This window comes from Myzus persicae, unplaced genomic scaffold, assembly GCF_001856785.1.
Source record: "Myzus persicae strain clone G006 unplaced genomic scaffold, MPER_G0061.0, whole genome shotgun sequence".
NCBI lineage: Eukaryota > Metazoa > Arthropoda > Insecta > Hemiptera > Aphididae > Myzus > Myzus persicae.
Window position 1 is genome coordinate 147,685 of NW_019104000.1, and position 26,566 is coordinate 174,250.

Genomic DNA, 26,566 nt, shown 5'->3' on the forward strand with positions numbered 1-26,566 from the left:
CTTCTGCTGATTAGCTATACTTCTTTAATAGTGGTTCAAATGTTCAATACTACTAATACTAGTATCCACCTAATCACTCAGACTCAAATAAATATAGAAAATAGCATAGATCTATTAACTACGGAGGAGCTCATCAAATATTATGTTTATCAGTTTTGAAGTACTCGCTACCTATACATAATAAATGATCATGTATATTCGGTATTTGGACGTTTCCATCGAAGATTTCGGTGGTACTAGGTACTGGACATTTCAGCCCTGAATCATTATGATGTATTCAATGTACAATGTATAAATTGAAAAATAAGTTCTTTGGTTTTACTCGAAGTATAATATGATCATCTATTGACTATAATTGTCATTCACGTTATGGATTTATCACCCAATTTAATGGGTAATGATTGATAAACCAATGTCATGTAAAAGGATTATTGAATTTGTATCATTATTTAATGAAAAATGTCGTAAACAGTACATTTATTTATTTGTATGTTAATGAATTAAATTTATAAATTATAAATTTGTAAATTCATTCATTTGCATTGCATATTGTTGTTTAGTATTTTTACTTTACTATTTTCACAGATGTAACTATGCCTTTAGATATAAATAACAAAATAATATGTATAATAATATAATGCATTATCTATCTACACTCACTGAATATCAGCTAGTGATTAGTGAATACCGCGGTGTAAAATATATTTTTTTGTATATATTATTTTAAGCTACGATCTTAGATAATTTAAGCAATGCCACCCATAAATAATATTATTAGAAGGTACATTTTAAATCGTGGTTTGACCAAAGAACAAACTTCAGTGCATAATATTGGTCTATATCACGGTCTTGTATGTATACAATTTATATTATCTATGGTGCCACCGTGTTCAATACTGATACCCATAGATAATATTGTATAAAGACCGTGATATGTTTGTTCTTTGGTGATATCACAGAATAGAACAATAGACCAGTATTATGCATTAATGCGTAGAAGTATGATCGAACCACGATTTAAGATGGACCTTTTATATACCACAGAATAGACGAAATCTATTTCATCTATTCTGTGTATAAACTGTATATACCTTATAAAAAATAATAATATTATCTATAAACGTCCTGGCTAGCCGTACTCTATGTTACTCTGTGATACGGACCTAACCTATAAAACCTATGTTTTGTACACAATAATAATAATAATAATATTTCAAAACCAGTGATAGTGATTTTGGTGATGTGTTCCCGTCTGCGTCTACTACTATATTACACCAACAGTTATTACCATAGAAAAGTAATAAATTCAGTCATTCCAGTGAATCGTGAAACGAACCACGACATTGGTGATCGTTCGAAACAAATTTTATACTTTGATGCCATTCTAAACCGGCAGTAACTGCAGCTTAGTACTTACGTATCGCATTAGGCATCCGTGGCCGTCCGTCGCGCGTATACTCATATACATGTCATTGGCAGTACTCTGCCGTCGCGTTCAACCGTCACCTCCGGACACTGGCCAGGACGATCTAGAGCTGTTATGATAGTGTTGTTCGTGCGCAGGTAGACCAGGAAAGTTTTTGCTCCCTTACTCCCTTCGACAACTCGTTTCGCCATCATGTTTCGCAGCAAGTTCCGTCTGCATACTTGCAAGATAATCATTGCCACGTCGCTGTTGTGGATCTTCATTGACATCATGGTACTCATGTACTACACTGATTGCATAGGTCCCAACTGCAAGGTGAAGAGCACCTCTGTTGTCAATTCCGATGACGGTGTCAATGAGCTGTTCGCAGCCTCCGCAGCACCACGCATGGGATGGGGACCTGTGCAGGACAACATGCTTGACCGTTTCAGGCACGGTGGTGACCGCAGCGACGATTCCACTTATCCTAGTCACATGTTGATGCGCTGGAAGCCGATGCCTCCTGTACGTGAAAAGCGTGGTAAACATGGCGAAGGAGGACGCGGTGTCACTATGAAACCTGAACAAGAAGCTATCATGAAACAAAAATTCAAAGAGAACCAGTTTAACATAATAGCTAGCGATATGATCTCACTGAATCGATCTTTACAAGACATAAGACAAGGAGAATGTAAAAGCAAACAATATCCTACTTTGATGCCCACCACTTCAATAGTAATCGTGTTTCACAATGAAGCGTGGTCCACTCTTTTGAGGACTGTGTGGAGTGTCATTAACCGATCACCACGATCCCTCTTGAAAGAAATTTTGTTGGTAGATGATGCAAGTGAAAGAGGTAAGTTCAGTTGCCCAAATGTATGCTTGAAAATAAGACTGCCATCTCTGTATATTTTATTTTGTCATTTCAGATTTTTTGGGAAAAAAATTGGAAGACTATGTTGCCACTCTTCCTGTAGAAACTAAAGTGCTAAGGACAGAAAAACGTTCTGGTCTTATAAGAGCTCGATTACTTGGAGCTAAACATGTTACAGGCCAAGTGATAACATTTTTGGATGCACATTGTGAATGTGCTGATGGTTGGCTTGAACCACTTTTAGCTAGAATTGTACTAAATCGGTATGTTTAATTACCTACTTATAAATTTGTTTGTATTATATTTCATTAAAAATGTTAATGAAATATTTTTATTATTAGGAAAACTGTAGTGTGTCCAGTAATTGATGTAATATCAGATGACACATTCGAATATGTTACTGCATCTGATATGACATGGGGTGGATTCAATTGGAAGCTGAATTTTAGGTGGTATGTATTTCAATAAATTTGAATATGTAATTTGTTTAACTCAATATTTTTGATATTCATTTTAGGTACAGAGTTCCTCAAAGAGAAATGACTCGCCGAAACCAAGATCGCACAGCACCATTAAGAACTCCCACGATGGCTGGTGGACTATTTTCTATAGACAAAGATTATTTTTATGAATTAGGCTCATACGATGAAGGAATGGATATATGGGGTGGTGAGAATCTTGAAATGTCATTCAGAGTAAGTATTGTGTACCACAATCCTTAAGTGAAATAAATCATATATTTAAATTTAATTTCATTCTGGTTAATCAGTAAAATGTCAAATAAAATATGAATAATTTCTATACAGATACTTGAATTAAAAATTGGGTTTAGTACAGAAATTAAATATTCTTTTTAAGAAATTTAGTTATGGGGGAAAAGTAGTTGATGTGGATATTTCTAGGTGTGGCAATGTGGCGGCACACTGGAAATAATACCATGTTCGCACGTAGGTCACGTATTTCGTGACAAGTCACCATACTCATTTCCGGGAGGCGTATCGAAAATCGTGTTGCACAATGCAGCTCGTGTAGCTGAGGTTTGGATGGACGAATGGCGAGATTTCTATTATGCAATGAATCCAGGTATAGGATAATATATGTGGCCTGTGAAAATTAGTTCCGCTTTTCTAAAATTTACTAACATGAAACAACTATCTAACCAAATTAATGTTGCTTTGCTGGTTTAAATATTATTGTTCCCGTATTATAATATTTAAGTTAAGTATATTATAATGTTTAATACAAAATATAAAAATGATAAGAATTAAGGTTTACACAGTCCTCCATGCATTTTGTATGAATCTGTGCAGTCCTCACTTGTACGTATTGATTGATGTGTGCCACAATTGATACAGAGGGGTAGGAAATGGATATATTGTGTTTGTGTTTGTGTGTCTAAATACATACATCTTTATTCATATACAACATGAACCAAGAGTTTTCTTTCAATATTATCTATATTGAAATGATTACTCATAGATTTGGATGTGTGGCGGCACACTGGAAATATCGCCATGCTCACATGTTGGTCATGTTTTTCGCAAATCCACACCTTACACTTTTCCCGGTGGCACATCACATATAGTCAACCACAACAATGCCCGCCTCGCCGAGGTCTGGATGGATGAGTGGAAACATTTTTACTACGCCATAAACCCAGGTACCCCTTCTCCTATGTGATTGACAACATTTCAAGCACACAAACACTTATACTTATTATTGTGACAGTGTGATATTTTTCTCTACACCCTTGCACACCACGTAGTTATGAATGTTTATCTTTTTATTTTTCATAACTTGATACACAATATTGTTTTTGATTATTTTTTAATCACTATTTTTTTTACGTATTCTTCATTGAATATTTATTTAAATAATAGATATCCAACCAATAATTTATTTATGAATTTAAAATTATCATGCATGATTAAAGATGTTGGCATATTTTTGTAATTTCAGCAGTTTTTATAGTTGACTCATTGATTTCATAGTTTAACACTACATTATAATTTATATGGTAAATTAGGTAAACGGACTGTTGATTCTCGCAGTAAAACGTAGTATGTGAACAATTGGCTCTTGTCATAATTTTATACCAGGACAATTGGTCTCCAGGCCTATTCATTTTATTGAGTATTTTGTTTTGCAGCATAATACATTTAACAAATGTATACTATCATATCACAAAGTGTCACTTACAAAAACAGTTTATCAGTTGAGGAGCATTTATAAATAAGATGAATTAGGATACACATTTAGATTGGCTATAAATTATAACAGACTAACTTTTTTTAAGAAACTGTTTTAAAATATACCATGATCTACATTTTTTAGTAGTAGATTCTACACTGACTACTCTCCATAATTTATTATCTCAATCAATATTTCCCTTGGTAATGTCATTTATTGCTGATTATTCCGATTATTGAAACTGTTGGTGAACTGTATATTTTAAATGATTAATAGTTGTCACTGATCTATATGCTCATGTGTATTGGTAATAATAATGAATTGTCTTAATACTAGCCATTGAAAAAAAAAATATACCATATCATAATTACAATAAAAAAAAAAAAAAAAAATTCAATGTCCCAGAAAAGTGAATTGTCTGTCCTGCTCAATTGTCCATGTATACAATTATGACGGGGCTAATTGTCCAAATGCTGATATTTTTGGGGAACTAATTTTCCTAAATTTGGTAAATTAAATTATATTAAATAAAACTAGTTTGCATGTTGTACACTTTATAAACTTGGCCTTGTGGATTATAGTTTTATTTACTTGCATGATATCTATTGATCACGTTGTTTGTTAAAAATAGCATTATGGGCAAACAATTATTGTTATCAGCATAATTTTTTATATAATAGTTTTAATTATTTACGAATAATAAATGATAACTATTAAATTAAAAGTGTGTATTAATTTAATTTTTTTAATAATAAGGTGCGTCTAACGTTGAAGTTGGAGATGTTTCTGAACGTTTGGCTTTAAGAGAAAAGTTAAAATGCAAGTCTTTCCGTTGGTACTTGGAAAACATTTATCCTGAATCTCAAATGCCACTTGATTACTATTATCTAGGAGAAGTCAGTAAAACAAAACTAACCCTAGATCAATGTTTAATAATGACTTTTTTGTTTGTTCAGATTAAAAATGTTGACTCCCAACAGTGCCTAGATACAATGTCACGGAAAAGCGGTGAAAAAGTTGGCATGAGTTATTGTCATGGTCTTGGTGGCAATCAAGTAATTCAATAAGTTTATTTTATGTTTCAAATGTTTTATGTTAATCTTTAAATATGTTAACAGGTTTTTGCATATACTAAACGGTCACAAATTATGTCTGATGATAATTGTTTAGATGCTTCCAACATTGTTGGACCAGTTAGTCTAATCAGATGCCACGGTCTTGAGGGCAATCAGGCATGGGTTTATGATTCAAAGGTAAATTTGTTAAATATTCCTGATTATTGATATGCAGAATTATTAGAATAATTTGCAGTTATAATATATTATTCGGCTAATCAATTATTTACTTTTCAGGAAATGACAATAAAACATAAAACTACAGATCAATGTCTAGAGCATTCAATGTCTGCTGATCAGTATGCTGCCATATTAAATGAATGTGATGGTTCACGTAGCCAACAATGGACAATGAAGAGTAACTTTCACTGGCAAGCTAGCTCAAGATAACGTAATCTAATTTTTTACTCTTTACTTTAATCAAGTGTTATTTGTTTATATATGCATATATACATTTTGGGGATCAAAATATTTACTTATAAGTTCTTATGAACAAAAAAATCTACTTAAATAATAAAATAAAAAAAATCTTTTATATTACCGAACAAATTAGAAATAACTTCCATGACAGTTCAAAAATACTTATGATAGATTCTTAAGAATTTCTACTTGGTGACTATTTATCCTTGCCCAAAATATTACACTCTTTACAATACCGCACTAATATTTTTAACACAATAAAAGGATTCAGTGAAAACACTTGTGATATTTATATATTATGATATAAGTTATAATTATTATTATATTATATTTTGTATAATAAAAAAATTATAAAATAATTTTTCCCTCTTATTAAAAAAATTACCTTGTGGTTTAGAATTGAAATACATAATATGTTATGTATCTGATATTTACATCCGCTTTTCTTTTTTATACAAACAAATTCAAGTGTTCCATTCGTTTTTGTACTATAACTAGGTAGTTTTTTCTTCTTTTTATTCAATATAGTCATTAATGCTCAAAATTATATCCCATATGGAGTTGTGAATATAATATATTAAGTTTGGTACACTAAAATGCTGTTAATATTGTACGGTATATTATGTTCATTATCATGTGGTAACATAGACACTAACAATACAAAAATAAGTTGTTGTTAGTTTATACTATATATAGTGAATACTTGCGATTTCCACTTGTTTTATCCATACTTTTAATTCAAATGAATTAAATTGTTCATGATTCACCTTTCAAAAGGGTGTGTATATACTATATATATAATATATATACCTGCATATAGGATATGTGAGCTTCATTGTAAATTTAAAACTGATGACTGATCTAGTTATTTTATTATGTGTCTAATGAAATAAGGAACAACTTTTTTATTATGAAATATCAATTTCTCATTTGTTTTTTAGGTAATAATATATATTTCTTTTTAAGCAATAATGAAATTCCATTTTTAGTTCTTAAAAATATGTATGGGGGTTAGAAGATCGGTAAATAATAGTTTGAATTTATGCTAAACATTTTAATTTTAATTTTAACAAAAATCCTGTCTAAGTAAATGTCTTATCTCTCCTTTTTTTTGGTATAAATATATATCTTTAATCTTAATTTACCTAATAAGCATTTATTTTTGTACTAATTCAATATTTGTGTCATGGAATTACCATATCAAATGATGAATTTTGAATGTTTGTATAATGTTAATACAACAATTTTTAAAACAAAAATGATTCAACTCTAAATCACTTATTTCAAATGCACTGTTAATTTCTGTTTAAATATATTTTTAAAAAAAAATTAATCAAAAATATAGACAAAGAAAGTAAAACATTTTTATTGAAAAAAAATCTACTAAAACTTCTATTTTATGAGAATTTTGATGAATGAAATAACTATTACTTAGTAGTGATCAGAAATTACTTAGTAATGGAGTAAATTGAAATATTTTTTACGGTTTATTATAAATAATAATATAATTATTATATATTATGACCTTGTTTTAAGATTTTGATAGATTTATTATGTATATTATGCAGTTAGTTAATCTTCCCAGTCATATTATGTTTTATTTTTATGTTCAATGTTTTTTTTATACATATATATTTATATATATTTGTTTGGCATCTCTTGGTCATTATAAATGTGTAAGTGTGACATGTGTATGTGTATTATTTGTCTTCTATGATTGAAAGATACTCGTTTAAATCAGTATACAATATTGACAATTGTTATTGATACAATAAAAATATTATTATTTAATTAATGTGACAAACATACCAAGAGATGTCGACCAAAGCAATATGTTTATTTTTTGATTATTATTATTATTTTATTTTTACCATTTACATATTTGTTCATACAATATGTGTCCACATTTTGAAATGTGATAATATTACTTTATTTTACCAACCATTAACATTATGTGCAATCAGATATTATACAGACAAAGTCAAAATATGTTGTGTATTATTTTTTTTATATGCCTTTTTTTCGTTTATGAATATTTTAATATTATTTGTATGTGTTGTTTATTATTTATATTAGATTATATTTTGTACACCAGAAGTAAATCAAATCGCATCAGAGCCATCGGTGCAACTTTATATTATTATCAATAATTAGTTGTATTAAGTAGGTAGCTAAATCATCAGTATTTAAATTTTTTTTTTGTTAAATGTGATAAAATTTGTTCGTCTAAAATTAAATTTTGTATTTAAAATAATATAGTTTACTATTTCTTTAATAGTTAGATATTTCCTTTTCCTCATAATAAGTAATAACTAAACAAAATCTAGAAACCTTATGATTTTAAAATTATGTTTTAGTGTTGAACATAAAATGTACAAGCATTGTACTTATAAAGATAGGGAAGACGGGAGGTAGCAAAAATGAGCAACTACTGTCTACTTAACGACGAACAGTTAGCATGGTTGTCCTCCTACTGGTCTAAAGTATAAAAAAAAATACCTCAGATTCGGCCATCATCAATATTGGAGGGGAAAATCTTAGTAGTAAAAAATATATGTACTCATAGATTGGTAGTGGATAATAAAATTGATGACACACGTTCGTATTTTTTCGTAAAAACAATAAAGTAAGTGTTTATTATACGTGATTAAAATATAAGTGCCGTGAACAATAATTATTTTTTAATACTATTCTGGTGATAACACGGAAGCATTTTATTGATCTTTTATTAAAGGCAAAACCACGTGCCAAGTTTGGTACTGTACAAAAACATATCAATACATTTTCTTAATATTTCATGGTGAGTGGAGGGAGATAGGCACATAAATTCCCCTTCGTATATGTGCCTGCATATTATAATAGTTTGAGATACCATCGCCACGTCATATAATCATATTATTATTTAATTACCGACTTGTACCGATTACGAAAGACTAGGTGACTCGCATTATTGATATACCTAATATAAATATGTGATACATTATTTTAAAACATTTATACCATGACATTAAATTGTCTACTCGACACGCCGTGTTAAGCTTAATTTCGATTGGGTAAAAGTACGAGTTTCCGTACAACTGCAGTGTCTGACATTTGACAGGATCGTGAAGGAGGCCATAGCAACCCCTCAAAACATCCCCCTCGGAGATTACCGTTTTATGAATTTTACCGTCCAATTTATGATGTATAATAATTCATGTTAATATTTATAAAGTGTACATTAAAAGAATAAACAAACCAGAGAACATAATTTAACGATTCACCTGACTGTTGAGGGACTATATTGACTATTTGACTATTTTATTAATTTAATTAAGTATTGATAAGTATATGTATTTACTATTTTGTTTCTACCGAATAGTAAATGACCGACATCTTTGGTGCAACTCTGTTACTAGGTAGGTACATAATAAATTACAATGTAGCATAATAATGCTTAGTACTTACACAGTTACACCTATTGCAATATCATATTATCATATATACCATATAACTTAAATATGTACATATATTATATAATATATAATCTGGTGTAGTCACCGCACTTGCGTCATTGGCAGGGCTAGCAGCAGGACGGATGATTTTCGTACGCTATATTACACCACGTATATGCTCCTATAGTCCTATATACACCCACTGTCCCACTGGTAGAACCGATATTGTTTTTCGAGTTTCTCTTCGAATACGTCCTGGCGACGACAAACTTTAATCCCCTACCCGGCCCACGGTAAAGGTTTAGATTACAACTATGAAATTTATATATCGTCATACCTGCGGTGTATACCGAGAAAGTGGGCGCAGAAGTCCATGCTAACGTCGGGCCATGGCCCGAACTCTTTTTTTAAAAATGTGGCCAAACGGTCACATTTTATTTACATCATAACTTTATTATGAGTATGAGTATATTAAATCCACGTCACTGTAATTACGAGTTAATATATTTTAGGGCAGGTATTTCTATATTAAATAATTAATAAATTGAGGCCGCGAAGTTGTAGGTATTGTTAATAATTTGTTACAAATGTGTGCGTGCGGTGTACCTACTTAATAATAATATACACTGCAATAATACGATTTTAAGTAATATAAAATAAACTTCAAACTTGGATTGGCTACCTATATATAACGAGTGCAGTTATAAAAATTATTATCATTTTACTGTATAGATTAATTACGAGTATTTATAGATAATGACGTTAAAAGGTTCGAATACAATTATACCGCCTTGCCTATAAAATAGCCTTGACTGTCACTTAACATCTCTCGATACCCACTTAATAATAATATGGTACTGAAAACTCGAAATTTTCTATAAATATCAAAAATCATAAGACTCTATCAAAGTGTGAAATAATAAATTAACTGCTATAGGGTACGAAAATCAGAATATTATACTATTATATGAGGGAGGAGCTACAAAATCAAATTTCATCTCTCCATTTTTCACTATTTTTCAGAAATAAGATTTACTTAAAAACCTATTAATGTATACAGCATACTGTACAGTATACTATACGTGTAACGCATACTTTTGACGAAAATGTTGAAATGTGAACTAAATATTAGTGTAGGGAACAAAATCATTAGAATTTCATCAGTTTAGGGGTGATTCAATAGTTATTTATTTTTATTTTATTTTAAATACATTACTAAGCTTAGTAAATTGTTTACGCATATGGAAATAATATAGGTAGGTATTTCTAACTTTTTATAAAAACTTTTGAAAACAGTGAATGTCGTCTCAAATATTTTGATGATTTAAATTTAAAATTGATAACAGGCAACTGCATCGGGGAAATAGTGTGGTTTTTATGTGATTTGGAATAAATTCGTTTTGACATTATTTTTGTCAAAGGAAATAGTGAGCATTTTGTTCTTATCGTGGAATGTTAAAGTCAACATTTCAAAAGAAATGGTACTTTAACAAAATCAAACTATGGCCTTTTCTCTCGTCAAAATTGACATAATAAAATTCAATATTGATATTGTTATACGTTTTGATATTATGAGAATCAACTGTAGGTCGAATGACGGTTTATGTTTAGTGGGCGTATTTATTATTATTATTTAATTACTGTAATACCGTACACAAACTGATTATTTTAAAGGAAAACACTTATTTATATCACAAAATACTAACGTTTTTGAAAATATTTTTCTTACATGAATTTTAGTAATGAAAAACAATACATTTTTGTTTTTATCGTATTATTTTTTTAAAGTTTTTAGGGTTCCGTACCCAAAGGACCTGTTTGTCCGTCTGTCGCCTGGCTGTATCTCATAATTCTCATGAACCGTGATACTTCGACGGTTCAAATTTCTACAGATGACGTATTTCTATTGCCACTACAACAACAAATACTAATAATAAAATAAAATAAATATTTAAGTGGGGCTCCCATACAACAGACATGATTTTGTTGCCGTTCTTATAGATAATGGTACGAACACTACGAACCCTTCGTGTGCGAGTTCGACTCGCACTTGGCCGGTTTTACATTTTACTATTAGGTACTGTCAGTTTACTACTATGCTAGTCTAAACTGTAAATACTTTTAACTTGTAAATTCTAGTCGTCTAAAATTAAATTTTTAAATCAAAATTCTCTAAAAACAATATTATACTCAGGAATATAAAAAATAATTTCAAAATTGTTAATACTTTTTGAAGTAATAAGTGTTAACAGTTAAAATAATCGCCCTGTATACTTCCTAATGTAGGTACGCGTGACCCCATATAAATATATATATATAATAGGTAATGAAAACAGGCGTCGTCGGGGCCCCGATGACAAAGTGGGTTGGACGGGTGGGTGAGCGCTGACGACCCAACGGACTAGAAATTTAATATAGACAAATAAATAGTGTATAATATTTTATTATTATTACTATATATATATATATATATATGTATACATTTTCTACTTAGTATATTAGTGTTGGATATATACATAGTTTTCCGTCATTACAGATCGAGACAGCTGATAAGTTTAATGCGTTGAACGTAGCGTCTATATAGGTAGCTATATATTATGACATATGTATTTAACGATAAGAATATATTATACCTATATTATGCCCTATTACCTGTAGCCATAACCAAGTTAACAATTTTATTAATTTCTCTAGACGTGTGCAGACCAATAATTTAAAAACAATATAAAATCTTAAATTCTAAATGATACCCGCACAGAACCGTTTTTTTGAACATGGCGGTCAATGATTTTTACAATTATTAAAAATTACAACACATCCCTAGCTGCCATTCGATGACATTGGAACCCCAGCAACAAAAAACGTATTTACGTTTATTATTGTGAAGTATTATAATCCTTGTGGACATTTCAAATTTGATTACATTTTTTTGAAATTAATGAGGCATTCTGCTGTGACAAAAGTATAACTTTTTTTAAATGTTTATCTTTAGTACTTGCGCCTTTTACATTTAATTATTAAGTTAAAAATAATAAATCACAAATTATAACACCCACAGACGATTAAAATAAATTCAGTTGCAACTTTAAATCTCCATATAAAAAGAAGGGTTGACTGATGATTTTTTGTATATTATTTTTATTATTTTACAGATAACCTACTTCCAGTTAAATTTCGTTAGGATAAACAGATAAAATTGTAAGTGAATATACACTGTCAGAAATAATTTGAATCCTTTATTTCTTCTCTCGGTTTTCAAAATTTCATCCTTCAGCATTTACATTATCCTTAACACGTAAGCATTTAGCATTAATTTTCTTCTCGCACAAAAGTGTATACATAATTTTAATAATAATTAAACTGATTAAATACAAATATCACAATTATTTATTATTTCATTAGTTAAATGAAAATCATACAAAAATCTCGTTAAATACCTGTCTATTTATTCCTACAGTATAGTTAGGAGATATATAGTTGGAATCCGCGACTGCCGGCCAATGGTCCTGTGCGTCACCAAAGTGGGGATGGGAATGCATATTATTTGCTTTACAATATTATGTAGATATCTACATTGTACAACAAAAGTTATAATGTCTGCACTTCTTCACCACAATGAAAATTATAAATTATAACTTCAATGGTTCAACCACAAACACACTTTGTCACAACATATGTGTATAAATGTATAATATATTATACACATTATGAATATTTATAATTGTTAATTAGTTCTATAGGACACATTGATTGATATACCCATTGTATATTATACAGGTACATATTCAGATATTTTACTTTTATTACATCAATTAAATATCTCCTACATAAAAAGCCGAGATTAGATAACTTTTCTCACTTCGCTCTCTTTGACACAGGATAGTATAGAGTATTTCTGAAAATAAATTTGAACACAAAATGTACGGAATCAATTAAGAAAGAAATCTTTATACCATCGTATTTTTTATCATAAAATTATGTATTGAAAAACAATACCTGAAATATACCTATGAAATTGTATGATAATTTATACCTATATCTACGGGCTATGGCTATACTTATTACATATAACTTATCAGTTATTAACTATATTGTTATTTATTATCATTGTGATGTATTTTAAAACTAAGAAATAACGCAATGAAAGGACTCTCTGAAATAAATGATAATACTTCGTTTTTATAATAGATAATTTTGATATATTAATTAAGTCCTATTTTCTACCAAAAAAACAGTTACTTAAAAAATGTCCCTGCAGGTTTCATTCTAAATAACGTTTCCATTATTTGATCGGCTCTGAGAACAGTTCTCATATTATATTGAGTTAGGCAATCTATAAACAAAAGGTCTATTAATGATTATTTTGTTGATCACATTCTTCACAGTATGTATGAATATAATAGAACTTTAGACATACACCATAATATTACTAATCGGTAGGTTAACTTAACCTACCTTGGGCAACAGTAAATTGGTTAAAATATTTAATCTGCGAATCAACGAAAAGGTAATAACTAGATATTATATATATTTTATAAAATTTAGTTTTGTGTAGTTAATCAAAAACAAATTGCTCATTATTGTATTGTGTTATGTTTTTATGTTATTGTTTTCACGAATTGTAAATTATCCGTCAAATAAAGTTTATAATAGTACCATATTAACATAATACATTGTTGCACACTATATGTAAAACTAAAAAATCACTAAAATTAAATCAAAATAACAATGTAGCCGATTTGTTTAATTTTATACTGAAAATCCTTTTGCACCAAATACGCTTTGTTTGTTAAATGTTCAAAACATTTGAAGATAATTTCTATAATACCATTTTATATACTACGAAATATATTTATGTATTGCAATAAATTTTTTTTTTTTAAATTATTTACTCGATTAAATAGTAAGATATATGGACATATGTTAATATACACGTATACTTCGAGAAGTGATTTTCTTGTCATTAAAACGGACTCTTAAATTTTTATACTTTAAACTTAGTATATAATAATTAATTATATAGTTCTTTAAATTTCCTAAATAAATGTTAGCAGTTTCAAAACGGAAATATACGGAATGCAACGTTTTAAAATTATTAAAATATAGGTATTGTATACAAATTACAAATGCATACTTTATTAAGTACTAGGTACGAAGAATTATTCATAAATGAAAAATAATATTATAAATATAAAAAGACAAATATAATATAAGTTTAACAATACGGAGGGGTTGCGGGAGGAAATCGAAAAACTGAGCATGACTGTTTTGAGGAAAACTTTTCGACACGTGAAACTCGTGCGACGCGCAGTTGGAGTAGTGTAGTAGACCTGTTGACAACATATTTTGTTCATTAAATTATTGAACAATAAGAATAAATATAACGCAATCATTCTGGTTTACAGTGTCATGATTTCTATTTGCAACTGGCATATGCTTATTTGGATTACAGCCGCATACGGTAAGTGAATATATAATTAAATATTAAACAATTATTACCTATCAATAAAAAAATATAATTTTGTTATTTATATTTACAATTATCACACATAATTATACATTATGATTCAATAAGTTTTACTATTTTTAACCCAATAATAATAATAATATATTCTAAATATGTTTTTAATAACAACTTATACTTCAATAATAACTTTTTTTTAATGTGTTTGTAATTACGAATTAAGCTTAAAAAAAAAATTCATATCTATTGGTATTGATTATAAATACTAAATTATAATCAATATACATTTAAAATCAATGGTATTGGCTTACCTTCAACTTGATGCATGATATGATGTTTCTCTCAATAAAGATATTCGTTAAAGATTGTAAACAAAAATATTTTTTAAATATAAGCTATAAAAACATAATATTTTAGAAGGAAAAAATATTTATTATATACCTATTTAAATTTACTATTTATCAAATAATTTTAATTTACATGCCATTATTGTACTGAGCTTGTTTTTTTTTAATTTTAAACTTTATCACATGTTTTGGTAGTAGATAATGTGCTAATAAATTACTCATTTTTATAATATTAACAATAATCGTTCGAATGATAGTTAAATAATAGATTATACTAGTCCAAACATATATTTGCACCCATTCAAACTTGTGTTATCTTTTATTGTTTATTGACTTTTGCATTTTAAGACCAACGTACAAAAAAATATAAGTAAACGCATATATTACATAAGAATAATATTTAGTAGGTAATTTTACATGTTGTATTAAATTTATTAGGTATGCGGACTTATAGTCATTAATTTACTAATCATATTAAGAACATTATACTATTGGTTCGTTTGAAGTACAAAACACTATTTTTTTAAATTAACGCATAACTAATAAATTAGATTAAGTTAAAATTAAATTTCAAAAAAAAGGTCACCGATGACTACAGTCTATAATATCTACTAACCTAACCTAACCTAAGTAACTAGGTATGCAATATTAAAGTTATATTGATTTTGCTTTTGTGGAGCACAATGGGTAATAAACTTGTGATGGAGTGGTCGGACATCTTAAGTATGTTTATTATATTTTTATGATCCACCATCCACCTTTTTTTTTTTATACCTGGAAAGTTTCTCATTATTTCATTTCATCGCTAGATTCAACTTCAACAAATCAATGTTGATAAATTACTTTTACATAACTAAATCTAAGGACAATAACATAGTTGGTAATATTTTTTTCAAGTTGAAATTATCTAGAGGTAGGTATTCAAAATGTTAAAATAGTCCCTATGTGTAATTCATCGTCAACAGTATTATTAAATAGATATACAATTTAAATCAACCACAATTATTCATGGTATTCATAATAATAATAAAAATGTGCCTAATAGACAATTGAATTTGGTTGGATGTATTCATAAGTTAATAAATGTATAGCTTAGCTCTAAAATGTATTGATTGCGAATTTTTACTAGTAAACACCTTGGTTGCATTAAGAAAATGAGAACTCTATATTAGTTTCGTGCAGAGAAAATACTACTAAATTAAGTCGAATATAATATTAATTGTTACACGAACTTCTTTGATTCAGCACTAGTAATCTTCTCAAGGTTATTAGTATAAATAAAAAATATTATCAGTATAAATGTAAATAAATCTTTTAAAAAGCCCTTTGGGTAAAACTTAAGCGTGACCTTACTTGATTATAAAATGATGTAAACCATTTCAGCACGTTTATAATTACTATTAATATTGTATACATTTTTATGCGTTTTTGACGTGACCAGGCGTAATAACTCACGGTAGTCACCAAAAAAGGACCGATACCTCCGATTCTATGTCATCACAGGTCAGTATTTTATACTATACAGATACTAAAAAATTAAGATTATTACAATTTTAATTCTAAAACAGTTTATGTACCTAACCAGTATAGGTATAACTAAATATTGCGTTATTCGAAGAACACATTTAGAGACATATGTTAACACAACACTTTAATAGGTACCCATATATTAGTATATTACTTAAGTTATATATATTACGCGGTTTTTAATGCATTTAACCTCGGATATATCTATCCTACCCTTTTGAGTTATTTTGATTACAACATTAAAGACTAATTAAACCTATATTTTAAATACTCGATTTGAATCACGAGGTTCACAAAAATATTAGTATTTGGGTGTTCCGGGGTTTGAATAAAGTAGTTGAAAAGTTATTTGACCATTATTTAACCATCACTATAATAACCTATGTATTCACTATTTGGAAAGCAGCGAAAAAAATACTTTAGGGTGGGTGGTGTAAAAATATTAAATGTGAGTCAAGGAAAAAGAAGTTCAAACCCCCAAAGCGTACTGGTGGTCATTTTAAAATAATTAAAAGTTTAAATAGTTATTTATTCGTTAAGTTTGGTATATGAGAGCAATTTCAATTAAATTTGAAAGCTTAATGGTAAGCAATCTTTAAATAGGTCGCCTAAAGGGGTGTTTCACACACATATATTATACGATGCAGTCACGATTTACAAATGAGATTCTCAGAAATCTGATGCTTTATCAAACTGATAACTAATGATAAAAAAGTTTAATTTCGCTAACGAGATATTATTCCACACGTCACACAGGTAGAACATAATTTTATAAAGCTTTAAGTATAATGAACTCAACATATTTGACCTATAAAATATAGAATGATATGAGATATTTTGTTAGGAAAACGTTCAAGACTTTTTTTTTACTGACTAGACTAAATTTAATTAACTATATCAACTATATGTATAGGTAATCGGTATATCGTATACACCTATGTATTTATTAGCTTTTATTCATATAAATCATCACAGCTCAATAATTTCAGAACGAATTATGAAATACTAATAAAAATATATAGTAATCATATAAAGTAATTTAATTTTAATTGCAGTCTATATTGCAATGCAAAGTAAAGAAATAGGAAATCTGTAAATGTTTAAGTAGTTTTATTATTTGAAGATTACATTTGAAAGAGATAATTTAGTATTGAATCTTGTGGTAAAGTTTTGGAGAAGATAAAATAAACGCTGGCTGGGTTTAATTTATTCAATTAAATATGAATTAGTCGTATAAGTTTAAATTTACATGATATTGATAGGTCAAATAAAGATAGTGCAAGACGTAGACTACATAGTTGTTTAACCTTCAAAAATCTATTCAGTAATTGTTGATTATATACCTATATTATAATCCCTGACATGTTTTATATCATTATTATTTAATTTTTATTTAAGACGTGATTAATTTTTATTAGATTTATGCAAATGTCACGTATAAAGTGAACAAAAATTCTGGTGATTTCGTCCGTGTTGCCGAACCTTTATCCAGTGTAAAGTTACAAAAATTAAACTTCAATTTTGATAATCAAGATACCCGAGATTCTGAAGTATTTGGTATAACAAAAAAGGGTGGAATAGTATTTATCAAGAATGCGGAACTTCTACGAACATTTAATTATTCGCAATTTACGTAAGTTTAGAAAAATTCAAATAATTTATTTTTAATGGTTGTTTACTAGTTTATGATTCAAATCATCATAGATAGAGTCAGTGAACCGGGTTTACAAAAGTGTACAGAATAACTTATTATTTATTATTAATTAACATTGTTATGAAAACTAAGTATCTTTTTTAGGCTGAAAATAAGTTATGGCAAAAATAAAAAAACAGAAATAATTATAGAACTTGACAATCTACCAGATGAACAATGCAAGAAAACATCACACTGTTCTGATATTCATTTAGACACAAAATCGGAATGCACATCGTCATGTGGAATAGGGTGTGTAAAGTATAAGAATTTGAAATTTTTTTTTATAAAGGAATTTATTTCAATTCATGCGTTTTTATAATCAATAAAATGTCACTGAATAGTTAAAATTGAAAACAGAATGTTCATGCTCTACCTAGGTATTAGATGATATTTTGATATTGTTTTAAGAATAATTATTAATTATACATTCATCGTCATTACGAGTCCATACTGTTTTCCTAATGTCACGATTAAATTATAAATTATGAAGTTTTTAAAACCAACTATAACCATTTATATTAAGTAATATTTTTGCCTGCAGTTTGAGCAAATAATATTTTAACTGCACAATTTTTTCATATATATGATGCAATAGGTAGAAATAAGTAATAACTAATATTTATTCAAATCTTCGTAGAACTATCTCAAAATGCCAATGGAGAGAATCATCAAACCCCGATATACTCACTGCGACTTATTCAACTTGTACCCCGGATATCAACACTTGTCCAGATGGAAATTGTGACAGCCTGGAAAAAATGAACCACTTAATATGCCCACAAGACTGTACCAGTAATTATGACTTTTATTTAGTTACTAATATAAATATTTTTTACAATATGATTATGATGATTATGATAAAGATGAAGTATTTGGCACCGGAAAAGAAGGTATAACTACAGGGATTTCGGCAGCTAAAGGCGTTTGTACGTGTGACGAAATTGGAAAATGTACGTGTGAAACAAAACTCCCCACAGGACCGTCGAAAAGTCAAAAAATTCAAAATGAGTCCGTTATACTAGCACATACCCCAAGTAAATAGTTCATCTGTTGCTCATAAGTGTTGAGTCTAAATTAATTTTGTTATTAAAAATTACCATCGAAATATTATTTTTTATTCAGTAAATGATGAACAAGACACGTGCGGAAATTGGTGCGACAGCAATGTTAATACGAGCATAATAATAGTAGTAGCGTTTGTAACAACTGGACTTGTTATGTACTGTTGCAGAAATAGGTGAGTTTCAGTCTTAACTTGAACTAAAATAATATTATTATTATGATAGTTGTATACTTGTATCAAAACAATAAAATCGTTTCCAGAATCGTATGGATTTTGGGTGGTAATAAAACGAATAGGAACGTCAGAACACTCGAGGAACTGTTGCCAAACTACGATCAAGATGAATATCAACGGAACCCAATACCGAACAGAGATACTTTTACTATTAATGCTGTAAATAACACAATGGTCATTATTATTACACGACTGATATCATAATTTATTTGACAGGACTTTGACCCTAAATGGGAATTTCCAAGAAGTAGACTTATTCTGGAGCAGGTGATTGGCGAAGGAGAATTTGGTAAAGTTCTAAAAGCTCAAGCTATAGATATTCCTGGTACAAAAGGTAGTTATTCAACTAATATTAATATAACCTACCCATGAAATATGCATACATATATAAAAGCTATACAATTTCATGCACTTTACTTTGTACATTATTTCAAATTTTCAAATAAAAAAAATTGCATAATAATAATGAATTAAAAATATTAATTCAATCCATTATTATACCGGAAAATTTCCAGTCGACAGTCACGTTTCGATTTTGGTAAGGAACTCATGACTTCATAAGGCTGTAAGCGTTTGAACTATAATATATTAATATATGAACACATTCATTATTATTAATAAAAATGCTACGGCGGCGTCTACATGTCGTCCTGTAGCTATTATATGCATACTCAAGTTGTCTCACCCCTTCGATAGAGTGTCATTGAAGGGGTCACATTCCAACATTATTTTACGACTTTGTGTGTTTATTAAAAATGTATATGCATCTTAAAATATAAATTCTACATATTATAATATAGGCATGTCAACGGTCGCCGTAAAAACAATAAAAAACGATGCGGGAAAAACCGAAAAGGATGATTTGTTGTCAGAGTACAACTTGTTAAAAGACGTTAATCATCCAAATGTAGTTAAATTGCTTGGAGCTTGTACTACTCAAGAAGGACCATTTTACCTTATAATTGAATATGCCAAATACGGTTCGCTTAGGTTAGTTGACTTAATAATACATTTACATTTACTAAAAAAAAATTATCATTTAGATCATACCTCCGAAAGAGTAGAATCCTAGACAACAATACAAATGGCCTTGTTTCCAATACGGCAGGAAATTTCCAGCAAAACGAAAGCCTGGTATCTATGGCATTTCCACTTTACCCGATCAGTCCAAGAGATATTTTAAAATTTGCCTGGCAAATATCCAAGGGAATGGCTTATCTTGCAGAACTAAAAGTAAAATATTTCGTTTGTATTTAATTTTAACTAGCACAGGTACACTCATTGTTTCAAAGGATGCTTTGAAAATATATTTAAAATAATATACTTAAATACCTTTTAATTAAGAGTTTAACTTTAACTTATTATCTTATTAAATATTATTTTGACCAATCCATTTATGAAATACCTATTCAAAATCTATATACTTTTTACTTGCATCTAAAAACATTTATTTAAGTATAGGAATTTCAAATAATTTTAAAAATTATAAAGGAAAAACAAAAAAAAAAATCTTTAAAATTGTTTAAAAAATATTATGTAAAATATAACTATTCCTAACAATTTGGATTTTGAAACCCTAAATTGTGATGTCAAAATTACAAGATGCAGTACAATAGTAAGTCGGTAACACGCTTATTTGAATATAAATAACTTTTCACAAAATTAGTATAGATAAAATTAAATTAAATTAATCGCCCCAAAATACGAATTAGATAATATTTAATACTAATCACAAATATATGTTTATAAAATACTAATAATTAAAAAAATTGTATATAACTAATAAGTGTTTAAAAAAATAATTCGACATCAATATAAAATTATTTAACTAAATAAGTACTAAAATACACAGATTATACATATATTATATATTATAGTTAGTTCATAGAGATCTGGCTGCAAGAAACGTTCTAGTTACTGAAGATAAAGTATGTAAAATATCTGACTTCGGCCTGACCAGAGATGTTTATGAGGATAATGCTTATTTCAAAAAAACGAAAGGAAGGGGTCTGTTTACTTTTTTCTTTGATTAATAAGTCTGAATTACACTAATTTAATAAACATAAATTGTATCATAGTCCCAGTGAAATGGATGGCGCCAGAATCATTAGCAGATCATATATACACGAGTAGATCAGATGTTTGGAGTTTTGGAATCTTACTTTGGGAATTAGTCACTTTAGGAGCAGTTCCATATCCTGGAATAGTTGTTCAAGATTTATTTAAACTATTGAAAGAAGGATACCGAATGGATAAACCAAATAACTGTTCAGTTGAATTGTAAGTAAATAGGTTATCATTTATTGATAGGTATAAATATGATTAAACGCAGAATGATTACAAAGTGTTGGTATCTGTGCCTTTTAATTTTGAGATCAATTATACCAGGGACGTACCCAAGAATTTATAAAGGGGTGCCCAAATTTTTTTAACATGTAAAAAGTATAAAAAAATTATATCATTGAAAAACCAACAAAAATGTTTATTCATAAACTATTTAATTGGTGAAAGAAATAAGCATAACACCGTAGTATTTCAATTAAAATTGAACTTGATGACGTAATAAAATATAATTTTTAATAATTTAAAATTTCAGTCTCCTATTTTTTTTTAATAAGTTAAAAGTTCAATAACTTCTCCAGGAGTTACAAGTTCTTCTCGGTGGATACTTAACATGGCTAAACCATTGAGTCCATTTTCTGTCATAGTTCTTCTTAAATAAGTTTTAAGTCTTCTTAAAGATGAAAAACTTCTTTCAGGAGTACATGTTGTATAAGAATGTTTAAAAATGTCATCAATAACTAGTGAACTTATATTAAATGTTGTATCTCTTAATTAAAGAAGTAGTTGTGTTGCTTTTGAGGAAGTTTCTTTATCAACCCACTCTCTCGACTGTCATTGTTTCTAATAAGCTCACTATAGCTTCTTGTGAATCAATAAATTTCCTAATAGATTCATGTTTTTCTACCCACAGTGTCGCACATAACTTTATTCATTTTCTTTCTTTGAATTTTGTATAATTTGATATTTTATTTCTTACCTCACTTTGTAACACACACTGTCGTTTAAGAGTATTCATACAATTATATATACTTTCAATAACACCCATAGCATTTCTGATACAAGATATTTCACAAGAACTACATATTACTAATTTAATTCATGAACACTGCAATGAACGTATACAGTTGACTTGTACTGTTGTTTTATTATAATTTGAACACCAGTTAACTGCCACAATGATTTTTGATACTTTTTACCCTGTGCCGTGTGTACAAAATTGTGTACACTCCTTTACTTACCATTTTTCTTTCCATGTACAGAAATATGTACACGCCTGTACTGATTTAACATTGGAATTAAATATTGTGGCCCCTAGGACCAGTTTGTCTACTCAGCGAAGATATAAAATGGATATTTTAATTAACAAAAAAACAAAATTATAAAAAAAGAAGTTTTTGCAAATTATCGTTTAAAATTTGTTGGATAGTATAAAAATATTTGTTTATACAAGTATGGAGATTTGTTCGTGTACAAACAAATGTACACAAGGCAGTCAACCTGTTAAACCTTCCACTCATAGCAGCCACCCCATCATACCCCTGCCCTCTTAAATATTGTACATTTATTGGTACCAACATTTTCCAAGTTTTTTATTAAAATATGAGCTAAATTTTCCCCTGTTGTACTTTTTACTGGAACAAAATTTAGAAAGTCTTCTTTTATTTCATTATTTTAAATATACCTAGCACAAATTGAAAACGGTTCTACTCCAGCTATGTCAGCAGTTTCATCAGCAAGAACACAAAAACCTTTTGAGGAATTTATTTTTTGAACTATTTTATCAAGTATTAAATTATTATTTATTACGTATGTTAACAATTTCGTTGTGTCTTTATGGACTAATTTACTGTGCATTACGTTTACAACGTTCTCTTATTAGTTCAAGATCAGAATTTCCGACAGAAGTCATGCGAAGTCCATATCTTAATACAATTATTGTATCATATTAATTATTAAATAATATCACTTTAATAATATGTAATACCTAACATTATAAAATACTCAACGTTCTCAGAAAATTTCAGACTCACGATAATTTATTTAAGTTTAAAATCATTGAAAGTGATTTTTTAGGAATAATTTAGGTATTAAAAAAACAGTAAAACTTTAATGATAACGATAAAATTAAAACAATTAGATACCTACTCCTATACCTACTAATTTGATAAGTTAAAACAGAAGACTTAAAATATATAGCTATAAAAAGTTTTGTATACACGCTGATTTTAATACTCAGATGTTCATAATTTCCTTATAATTTAAGAAAAATATAAAAAACGATAACACTGTATACCTAGTGTCTAGTAGATCCTAGATTTCGAGAGCACTTCGTCGTTAAGTAGGTTAGTGTGATGAAGGGTATTGGGACAAAATATCCAAGGAAAAAATATCCTGTACTAAAATATCCAAGTCAAAATATCCAAGGTTAAAATATCCAACAGATAAAATATCCAGGGATAAAATAATCAATATATGGGACAAAACATCCAAATAAAAAAAAATATTTGTTCCCCCTTTTTTTCTTTAGATACATTATTCATTTTTAAATCACATTTAACATTGATAATACTTTGTAATATAGACATAGAGTAATAAGATAATAATAGTAAAAATAATAATAAAACTTAAGCTCCTTTGTCTTGAATATATTAATGGTGAAAAATAATTAGATATTTTTTTAATTGCAATAGCAAATATAATACGATAATTTATTGCCTCTTTTTAAACAATTTTTTTTAAATATTATTAAAAACTTTTAGATGATATAATGTAATACACAATTCCTATAACTAAAGATATAATTATTATATATAACGCAACATATTATTTTTATTATTATTTTATTACTGTATTATAAAGTATTATTGGTATTAAATGATATTAAAACGTGATTCAAAAAAGAACAATATAATGAATTTAAATAAAAAAATTATATGAGTATTAATAATACATTTTTTTTTTTTTTTATTTGGATATTTTGTCCCATATATTGATTATTTTATCCCTGGATATTTTAACCTTGGATATTTTGACTTAGATATTTTAGTACAGGATATTTTTTCCTTGGATATTTTGTCCTAGATTCGTGATGAAGATGTGTTAAATTTAAATTAAGTAATAAATTATTACAAAAAATGACTGAGCAAAGACGGTCGTATTACCAAGTATATTTTATATCTCCGTTTAGCGTGCCACTCGTAGAGGTGTCTGCCTCTATTGTATGGTTATAGAATGTTTGAAATTTTAAATAATACATTGGTTTGAAAACAACCGTTATATGTTGATTTTCTGCACAATGCATACAGGTATGATATAATGAACAACTGTTGGGCAGAAGACCAATACAGAAGACCCAGTTTTAAATCATTAACAACGTCGCTAGAAGAAATGTTGGAAAAAGGAAACGATTACTTAAAATTGGATTTCAAACAAATTGTCAACAACTTGTGTTACTTTATGGATGGTAATTTTTTAATTACGGCCACATATGACTGAATATATTTGATAACAAAATTACTGCTTTTAGATGAGGAGCTAGCAAATCACAATCAAACTACAGCTGAAAATATGGAGGAAGAAGTGAAATATGAAATTCCTAAACCTGTTAACGAAATTGGAATGGCATATGTAACGATGAAAGATTTTACATTTGATCCGGAACAGCAACAAGCACAAGTTGTGTGAGGTTTTTTAAGAATATAATTTTGTGCCAAATGAGAGTTACCCAAATACTAGTCAAATATTAAATAATTTAATATTATTAAAATTTAAAAGGAGAACCTATCGGTTATCAATACATTTTACATACGAACATATTATTATTTAATCCAACAAATTTAAATTACATATTATGCTTCCAATAACCAATTGTAAATTTACTGAAGTATGTTTAATTGTAAAAAATCATTATTTGTAATACAAACATATTAACTATAGGTATAATTTTAATTAGGTGCAACATTTTAAGTTTACTTAATTATTTATTTTTTAAGTTCCTATAGATAAAATATTATTATAAATATACTAAGTACAAAAACATAAAGGTAGTTAACCAACATAATTTATTTATTTTTGAAAACATAACTACCTACCCCTACATTACCTCTATTTTCAATATAAAATCTATTGCGGTTATCAAATGATGCACATTATAATATTATGTATCTTTATATATATATAATTGTACTGTAAAAAAGGTATAATTAGATATACAACTTAACACAACAATTTGTATATACATATATCTACTGCAGTAAGTACCTCCCTAGGTATACTAGAAATTATTGGGTAAATGTAAGTTTCTAAACAAGTTAAAAAATACATAGGTTACTTCTTACATTGTGGAAAAAATGATATATTATATAATATTTGAATTCCTACACGGTAAAAAATTTTTAATGTAAGTTCCTACAAAAATCGTTTGTCTATAATAATTGGAATAATAAATGTTGTTAACTTATTTAAATAATTATTTTTATAATAAAATAAAAAATTATGAATTATAGTATTTTATATTTCAAAATGAAGTCAGTTTAGTGGTCTAAAAAATATCACAATAAGAAAAACCATAGAACGCTATTCAATATATTTCCTCTACAAGGAAAATCTATGAATCATAAATACGTTCTTGTTAGTAAGTTATCATAACAAAAAAAACCTTAAGAAAAATCGGTCAGGAACGAAAAAAATTTCTATCCAGCTAAAAAACATTTTTCTGATAATAATTGTAAAAA

At 28.2% G+C, this 26,566-nt stretch overlaps 2 protein-coding genes across 3 annotated transcripts; both read left to right on the forward strand.

The window, feature by feature from the left end:
* Positions 1-1,220: 1,220 nt before the first annotated feature.
* Positions 1,221-7,232, forward strand: LOC111037447 (polypeptide N-acetylgalactosaminyltransferase 5). Of its 2 annotated transcripts, none has more exons than XM_022320025.1 (9): positions 1,221-2,261; positions 2,335-2,542; positions 2,621-2,731; positions 2,797-2,974; positions 3,759-3,939; positions 5,226-5,365; positions 5,426-5,524; positions 5,588-5,722; positions 5,822-7,232. In XM_022320025.1, the coding sequence occupies exons 1-9, from the start codon at positions 1,619-1,621 to the stop codon at positions 5,972-5,974; spliced, it is 1,848 nt and encodes a 615-aa protein (XP_022175717.1). In that variant the 5' UTR covers positions 1,221-1,618; the 3' UTR covers positions 5,975-7,232. The 2 variants fall into 2 exon arrangements, with proteins under 2 accessions (XP_022175717.1, XP_022175716.1); XM_022320024.1 differs by lacking the exon at positions 3,759-3,939 and adding an exon at positions 3,182-3,362 and having other exon boundaries at positions 1,224-2,261.
* Positions 7,233-14,748: 7,516 nt separating this feature from the next.
* LOC111037456 (proto-oncogene tyrosine-protein kinase receptor Ret-like) lies at positions 14,749-25,786 on the forward strand. The gene is made up of 15 exons (XM_022320041.1): positions 14,749-14,899; positions 16,691-16,752; positions 18,195-18,409; positions 18,575-18,721; positions 19,110-19,264; positions 19,336-19,506; positions 19,595-19,709; positions 19,796-19,928; positions 19,986-20,103; positions 20,570-20,759; positions 20,813-21,002; positions 21,647-21,776; positions 21,848-22,049; positions 25,139-25,296; positions 25,360-25,786. The coding sequence occupies exons 1-15, from the start codon at positions 14,848-14,850 to the stop codon at positions 25,515-25,517; spliced, it is 2,196 nt and encodes a 731-aa protein (XP_022175733.1). The 5' UTR covers positions 14,749-14,847; the 3' UTR covers positions 25,518-25,786.
* Positions 25,787-26,566: the final 780 nt, after the last annotated feature.

Coding starts and splice junctions, on each gene's coding strand:
- LOC111037447 (XM_022320025.1), top strand. CDS start 1,619: ATGTTTCGCAGCAAGTTCCGTCTGCATACTTGCAAGATAATCATTGCC. Junction 3,940..5,225: donor TTACTACGCCATAAACCCAG/GTACCCCTTCTC, acceptor TTTAATAATAAG/GTGCGTCTAACGTTGAAGTT. Junction 5,366..5,425: donor ATTACTATTATCTAGGAGAA/GTCAGTAAAACA, acceptor TTGTTTGTTCAG/ATTAAAAATGTTGACTCCCA.
- LOC111037456 (XM_022320041.1), top strand. CDS start 14,848: ATGATTTCTATTTGCAACTGGCATATGCTTATTTGGATTACAGCCGCA. Junction 18,410..18,574: donor TTTAATTATTCGCAATTTAC/GTAAGTTTAGAA, acceptor TATCTTTTTTAG/GCTGAAAATAAGTTATGGCA. Junction 20,104..20,569: donor AGATATTCCTGGTACAAAAG/GTAGTTATTCAA, acceptor ATTATAATATAG/GCATGTCAACGGTCGCCGTA.